Source organism: Cornus florida, unplaced genomic scaffold (genome assembly GCF_030987335.1).
Source record: "Cornus florida cultivar Cherokee Brave unplaced genomic scaffold, ASM3098733v1 CherokeeBrave_3.0.0_Hap2_Chr11, whole genome shotgun sequence".
Taxonomy (NCBI): Eukaryota; Viridiplantae; Streptophyta; class Magnoliopsida; order Cornales; family Cornaceae; genus Cornus; species Cornus florida.
The window spans coordinates 127,373,446-127,381,307 of NW_026775581.1; the positions used below are offsets into that span (position 1 = coordinate 127,373,446).

The 7,862-nt window shown below is 34.2% G+C and overlaps 1 protein-coding gene across 1 annotated transcript; it reads left to right on the top strand.

The window, feature by feature from the left end:
* The first annotated feature begins 1,419 nt into the window (after positions 1-1,419).
* Positions 1,420-2,903, top strand: LOC132284377 (uncharacterized). The gene has a single exon (XM_059786477.1). The coding sequence runs from the start codon at positions 1,662-1,664 to the stop codon at positions 2,412-2,414; it is 753 nt and encodes a 250-aa protein (XP_059642460.1). The 5' UTR covers positions 1,420-1,661; the 3' UTR covers positions 2,415-2,903.
* The last annotated feature ends 4,959 nt before the right edge of the window (positions 2,904-7,862 follow it).

Genomic DNA, 7,862 nt, shown 5'->3' on the forward strand with positions numbered 1-7,862 from the left:
AGTTTGAGGGCCACGTGAAGAGAGAGTAGCACACACAAAGCGTGCTACAACGGAGTAATACGGAGTTACGGTCACAGGTGAAGCAGATACACCGTAGTTTGTGCAGGCCATGTGTGTCCAACATCACACGCCACACATGCTTTTTGAATGATATAAGATTCTCGTGTGGTGCTTACGATCATCAATTTAGTTAACCCAACAATTTTAATTTTACAATTGAGTTTTAATGTTAAATGTAAAAAATTTATAATGATAAAGGTAAGGAATTGCTCAAGCAAGAGATTTTGTGAAATTAATGCCAAAAATTTTGGAAAATATATTTAAAACTAAATTTAAAACATCTAAAATTAATGTTCCATGTTTTAATTCAAGAGGTTACTTTGGTGCTCCATCTTTGTACAAAGTACAAACCAACTGGCTTGGTAGGGCTTTCTTTTCATTGTTAGGGCTTATTAGACCACTATTTATGCACAGTTATTTTTCATAATTGGGTGAGGAGCTATTGCTCGACAAGATTTTGATGAATAGTGGTTTCATCAAATGGAGCATTAAGTGGAAGCATACCCCCTTTCACTCTTTCAGTCAACAACACATGAGATTCCAAAGACAACAATGAATATGGCAAAGCTGCCAAGCTCACTACCTGTTTTTTTATCAACTTTTGTTGAGTCCTCCTGAGGCCAAAGACAATCAACTTAAATCTATTTGATGGGAACGATCAATCTTGTTCTTATGTTCAACAACACCATTACAAGTGAGACCACTTTTAAGTCCAAGTTTGAGAAATCCACAAAACACACCCTTCATTGTTGGTATCTCCCCGGACATCATCATTCTGCCTCCCTTAATTCAAATAAACAACCACCACCACCACCACCATTACCTAAAAAGAAAAGGATAAACAAAACAGAGTAACACTTGCATGGCAGAGGTCTAGAGGATCGGAGCTCTTATTAGAATGGTGCTTCTATAGACTTAGATACTTCCCAGGATATTATTTTACATGGTTTTGTACCATCATCGACTTTAAAAGATATAAGATATTGAGTGAATCTGGACATGCCATGTTATTGATATGTTATGCTAATAAAAATTTACCTTATAATAAAATGAGTTCTAACATTTAAATAAAATTGTTATTCATAAAATAATTTATTATATTTTTATTGACGTAGCATACAAATAACATAATATGTCCAACTCACCGTACCTATTCCATCCACTCAAATCTGAATCGAGGTTGTGTAGCCTACCATCCTTCCAAAGATTAAGCCCCAAAGTGAAAATCCTCAACACCCCCATGTCCCACCATGATTGTAGACCAGGTCCATTTGATTAATCCCACTTGGATACGCAAAACTATATTACTATTAGCTGCGTTGAAATTAAAAAGAAAATGAAATTTGGTTTCTGTATAAAGCCAAGAGCTGTCTACTGAAAGGGTTCACTTCTAGTCCTAGAGCTGAACATTGTAGTAAATGTTCTTCTATTCCAATTCCAAACAACTAGCCCCAAATTAGAACCAACAGATAGAGAGAAAGAAAGCCCACACACACATTACACATACTACTACTGTCTTTCTCTCTCCAGTTTTTGCGCTCTTTCCTTCCTCCTCAAAATTTCAAGCTCCCTCTCTAACTTCCATATATATATATATATATATGCAAATGGACGGTTTCCACTTCGATAACTTGAAGGTGGAGAAGGCTAACGCCATGCTAAGGTATCGTCGCCTCCGAGAAATTGCAAAATTGTTTCGATTCGTTGAGCTATGCATTGCTCTCGTTTTTCTCTCCTGGACTTCCGCTCGTCTTCCTTTCGCCGTCAGAATCTCCGGCGAGTACTTCCGGCAGCTCATTGCTATCATCGTTAGCCCTACTTTCATCTTCGTACTCGGCAACATGATCGTCATCACTCTCATCGCCAAATCCAGCCGATTCTCCGCCAAAACTCCGATCTCCGAACACTCGGAAACGGATCTCTACGATGAATTCATCAGAAACAGCGAGAATCGCATCAACTTCCGATCAGAAAATTTTACTCCGGTGACAGAACCAGAGGAGATTGTGTACCAGGACAAACAGATCATATGCGAGGCCAACACCGTAATTACTCCAAACTCTGATGCCAATGGATTAACAAAGGCCACTGATACGATTTCGGAATCGAAAGCTTATAGGAGGAGTCAGTCGGAGAACTTGAAGAGAGAGAATTCGGAGAAGCCTTGCGGAAAATTCCGGCGTTCGGAGACCGAGAAATGCAGGAAGCTTGAGAGTTCCGGCGAGATTCCGGCGGAGACGGTCGACAAACTGAGTAACGAGGAGTTTCAGCGCACGATAGAAGAATTCATTGCTAAACAAGTGAGGTTCCGTCAAGAGGAAAAAATGGCCATTGTTCTTCACAACCATTCCTGACTTCCATTCAAAAAAAAAAAAATTTATTTATGTATTTTAAATTTTCCCTTTTCTCTTTCGAATTCTGCTCAGCACATTGTACACTAGTAATCTCAAGATCTGGGCCGTTTATCCAGTATCAATTGGTGAGAGAATTTAATCAGGAACGTCGGTAAGTTCTTGAAACAGGTGGATAAAAGATTCGGAAATTTGTGTAAAAAGATTGGTTTCGTAATTGGTAGCATATTTTGATACATGTGTGCATTAGGGTTGGGGGGATATGTTCCATTTTTTTTTTTTTTTTCTTTATTTTGTCTTTATAGTGGAAGAAAAAGATATGGAATGTATGCCGATATATATATGTGACGCAGACTAATGACATACATGAAAACAAGCCTCCACTCTTTTAGTTTTATTTATTTATTATTATTATTTTTTTATATAAAAAATTAGCCTTACTCTCTTTTGTTGCACCATAATTTCCATTTCTCTTTAATATATCCTTTTCACTTTTTTTAGTGTCGGAAATAAGTGACAGATTCGAATTGAGTTTGAGTATGTTTGTGTTCGATTTGTTAATGTATGAGTTTGGCTTAAATTTGGGTTTATATTGAATCAAAAAATTTGTATTTGTGAGCTAATTTGACTGCTGCTATATAATTTATTTAATTATGATTCACTTATTTTTATCAAGAGATATGTTCAAGAAACTTTTTAAAATTACAAAACAATTATATCAAATATGTTTACTTAATTAGTAAAATGCTAGTAATTTTGAATCTAAGATTTAAAAAACAGCTCGATTTATTTAAAATATAACACAGTTCATAATATTATTGTTAAGAGTCTACAGAATAGAGATTAGTGTTCATTAAACAATTGGATTTTGATATAGGGATTCTAAATTGGAACTAAAATAACGAAATGGTTTGACATGTAAATTTTAGTAGTGTCTCTATTGAAATTTGCTCTGTAAATCCTTAGATTTTGCAGGCCGTTTTGAATAGAGTTAGTAATGGCTAGCAACAACAACCCAAAAGAAAGTGGGCTACAGAAAAGACTAATAATTGCAACCCCAAGCTATAACGAGTAAAAGTAAACAACTAAAACTCTGATTGCCCTCTGGTAGCTTTTACATCATTAACAAATAACAATCTTGACTCTTTTTATGGACTCATCATATTGAAAGGATTGACAAATCTATATCTGTCACACAAAATCCTCTCCCATGGCAATGCTAAGATTAAATTCAAAGAAACAGAGTTTTCTGGTGGATGGTGTCACTAATTATAAATTATGCAATAATAATGTTCCGCGCCACATTTACTTTACTTTCACTCTCTCCTTAATCACTCAATTAGGAAAAGTCATTTTTACTTTCTTTTTTTCTTTTTTTCTTTTTTTTTTAAATTAGAGATCAGATTCTTAGTGTAGTAGTCTGCATTTTTTCTGCTCAATCCTTTATTTTTATTTTTGGAGCAATCATGATCTATTCCACTATCAATGACTCGATGACAATTGGGGTTTTTGAACTAATTTTCTCGAACTCAAACTCTACTTTTGATTTGCAATTATGTTATTTCAAAGAATATGCCAAACACTGCGCTTTATTTTTTGTTTGAGTCTTCGTTTTTGTTTATCTTTTAAGTTCCAATGTGCTTGAAAGGAGTAAAGAGAAAAACAGTTGGGCATGTTCTGATGGGCTTCTTAGCGGTGGGTACCAGGAGACGAAGCTTTTTGTGAAGGAATGCATATTCTACGCTTAGGGTTTCACACTATAATGCACCAACTTGCCCTTATCCTGTTCCTGTTATCCATTAGGTGGGACTTCTATGAAACAAGAATCCATCCACTAGGTGTGTTTGGCACACACTCCTCTAGCGTATTTCTTATGTGAGTAGCAATATTTGACACGCTATGCTAACACGATTCGAACACGACAAGGAATAAGTGGGGTTGAGTTTGACTTTATCGTGTTTATATCGTAATCACGTCAACCAGAATTAAGACGTTAATTAAACGTGTCAACCAGAATTAAGACGAAATTAAACGTGTCGTGTTCTTGCTTGACTTAATCGTATTAGTATCATAATATGTCGATCTGAATTGATACGATAATTAAACGTGCCATATTTGTGTTTTTCCTGCGAATCTATTTATAATCCGATTAATCTGTTTAACTTAACATATCATATAAACGTGTCGTGTTTGTGTTAAAAATGACCCTTTTAACTAAATGTTTTGAATAAACATATCGTATTGTGTTAGAAATTACTTAAATGTGTCATGTTGTTTCGTGTTCGTGTTAGGATTTCTTGACGTAAATAATAATTGTGTCGTATTTGTGCCAACTCATATGACAAAACATTCATTCTCTGACACGATCCGAACATGACCCGCTAACACAAATTACCACTCTTATTTTGCTCCTAAGGGCTCGAACACTCATCTCCCTTTTGAAGAAGGAGAGAGTTTATACCATCACTATTTTCCTGAATACAACTTCATTTTTTTTTTTTTTTGGCTTGGAAAGTGGAAGAAGAATAGAGAATGAATATATAGCATATTCTAAAGCTGTTTGCTGTCAAATCACAATCTGACGAAAGTTGTAACAAAAATTGAAGAAAATATCATATGATTCAAAGAAGATTATCTAAGATTCGTTAAATCTTTCTGCCTTTTTAATCACAAAACCTTCCAATTAGTGGTATAGGAGAATCTGATGCTACTAAGAAATTTTAATTTAGCTACATTGATACCCTTCTTTTGTTATCCCAATTATGCTTCATTTACCAGTGGAATGGCATAAAAATATGACTAACAAATAATGTATAATGAGATAGGAAAAGTTTGAAAAAAAGAAATTAAAAAATATGTAATTTTTCTGGTCAAGTATACTGTTTAAATAGAAATCAGTTATAAGCTCTATATTCCTTAAAGCCACTCCTCTTAACAAATTAAAAACTTTTTAATTAAAATCAAATTAATTTAGGTGTTGGATTTGGATAATTCGTCCCACTAAAGCAACAAAACCAGACACAATTGGCAGACTATTTAAAGGTATCTAATTCTCTAGTCAGTTTTTTTTGGTGCCAATGCCAGCTAAAAAGTGAAAGCTATACATTCTCTTAAGCCAACATCATATCAATTATATGACTTATAATGACAAAATCTTGGATTGACAATCTTGAGGATGTGGATTCAAGGATGCAGGTTCAGAGTCTAAATACAAGTCATTTTGTATAGACTATAATGTGTCAAAAGTTAGGTTGTCATTTATTCAATTTTGGTTGCTGGTAACTGTTGTTATAAGTTCACTTTGTCAGATGGATCATATTAAATTTGAACTTCTGTATGTTAATTCATTCAATGTATGCACCTATATACCCCTATATATGAGAAATTATTACATATATAGTCCGGGATTACATGATCTCACCAATCACAACTCAACATGTTCGCAAATCAGAATTTGAATAAAAGTTGAGCCGTAATTAGTTGGGACTATGTTGCTGGGAATCATGTTTCTCCCCCATATATATATATATATGCAGAATGGCATTGATATTTATATAGAAATTGTACTTGTATCCCTACTAATCATTATAGGAAGAAAGGGAACATAGGTAGGGAGATATATGACAGTGCACCAATAAGTTGTGTGCAAAGTACAAACTACTACAGATTGTTTACTAGGGAGGGGACCCCCTAGATCAACAAGAGCTGAGGGACAAAAACAGAGAAAAAGAAAGGATTCCCAAGCTATCAAATTATGAATCTATATATGTATGCATATAGGTGTTTCAAACACATGAGTACATATAGTAGAGTTCTTATCTACTTTGGTATATAAGTGGGCTTGGTCAGAGAGAGAGTTGTCATTGCAACTTTTCAAGCTGTTCAATCAAAAACTCACTTGTTATTTTTAGGATAGGAAGACAAGAAAGGGCAGCAAAGAACTGGTGTTCTTGTCCTTTGCCATAGAAAGCAAATTATCCAATCTCACACGTTTAATATTTATTATAATGCCATTGAACCTGCCTAATCCATATTAATACACCCTTGACAATTAATCTTTCAAAAAGTGTCAATGTTTTGGCATCATCTCACATTGTTTTCACTTTATAAATTTTCAATACACTTTTAAATTTCTTACTTCTTATCCATATGATCAGATTTTTATCAGCGAAATGTGTATAAGATAATACTGCCAATACTGTCTCTACCTAAGAGGGGAATGGGAATTAATATTATCTTCTTTCCTCTAACTTTTTCCATCATTGGTCCAATTTTCGGCTTCATTCACCTAATCCGAGCTTAATTGTGTTTTGAAGCATGGACACGCGGTGCAAAACTGCAATTTTGTAGCGGGTATTAAGCGTGTCCAATTACATTATTTTCTTTTGACTTAGTTTTGTTAAGGATTAGGTGAAATCTGCCAAATCAAGTCTCTTAATTAGTATCTAATTAACAACTAATACAAGTTAGAGGAGATCACCTTTGATTGCCATCTCAGCCAAGTAGGTAAAATACATTCACATGTAAACAAGATGAAATGCTTGATAAAAATTTATGCATTTGAACTTTGATTTGTTTAATTAAACTATCATGTGTGTGTGTGAGAGAGAGATTATTTTTTGACCAGCTGATACTAAAATGGAGAGGGGAAGTTGTATACTATAATGTTTGCCGGTAGGTTGGGATGGCATAAAGCTACTATCTCCACGTAACTGCATGTGTAAAGAAATGGGCCCATGAACTGAAAAGACCAAATGGCAACATAAAGCCCATTTCAGTAGCCACCAACACCCACTCCTTGTGTGCCTGTGGCTTCAGTAGGCTTTATCTTCTGGGCCTCCTTAGCTACTTTATTCGATTCCTTGTTTGCAAATTGCAATAACCAGGTTATTAAAGGTTGGCGTGGGCCCACTAGGATTGATTGGCCACATAAACACCCAATGCAATTTCACTCCCTCGAACTTGAAAAGATGTAAAAGCCTATTAGCTTTTTCAAATTTGAGGATTGATTTTTCCTTTGAGAATTTAAAGTTCATTCATGTAAATTTCACTCAACAAAATGAATACAATATGCATGTGAAGATAATTTACATGAATACAATAGGCATTTGAAGCAGCAATCACGTATGCATTTGATCTCACCTATGTGCAGAGGCCTATAGTAGTAACTAGAGGTTTACTTAATTGTTTAATTTTGAAATGAAAAAATTAAAAATTATATTTAATATAATATTATATAAAATCATATTTTTATTTTCATGAATAAATTTAATATACAATCCTAATTAAATGATTGAAATATTGAAAGAAACTAAATATGCAATAATTTCTCAAAAAGAATGATTAAATCTTCTATTTATCATTTATTTCAATTCTTAATATTTCATATTCGTGATCCACATCTATAGAAATGATCTGACTGAGTCTCATCATATGAAAAGTCTCATTTCA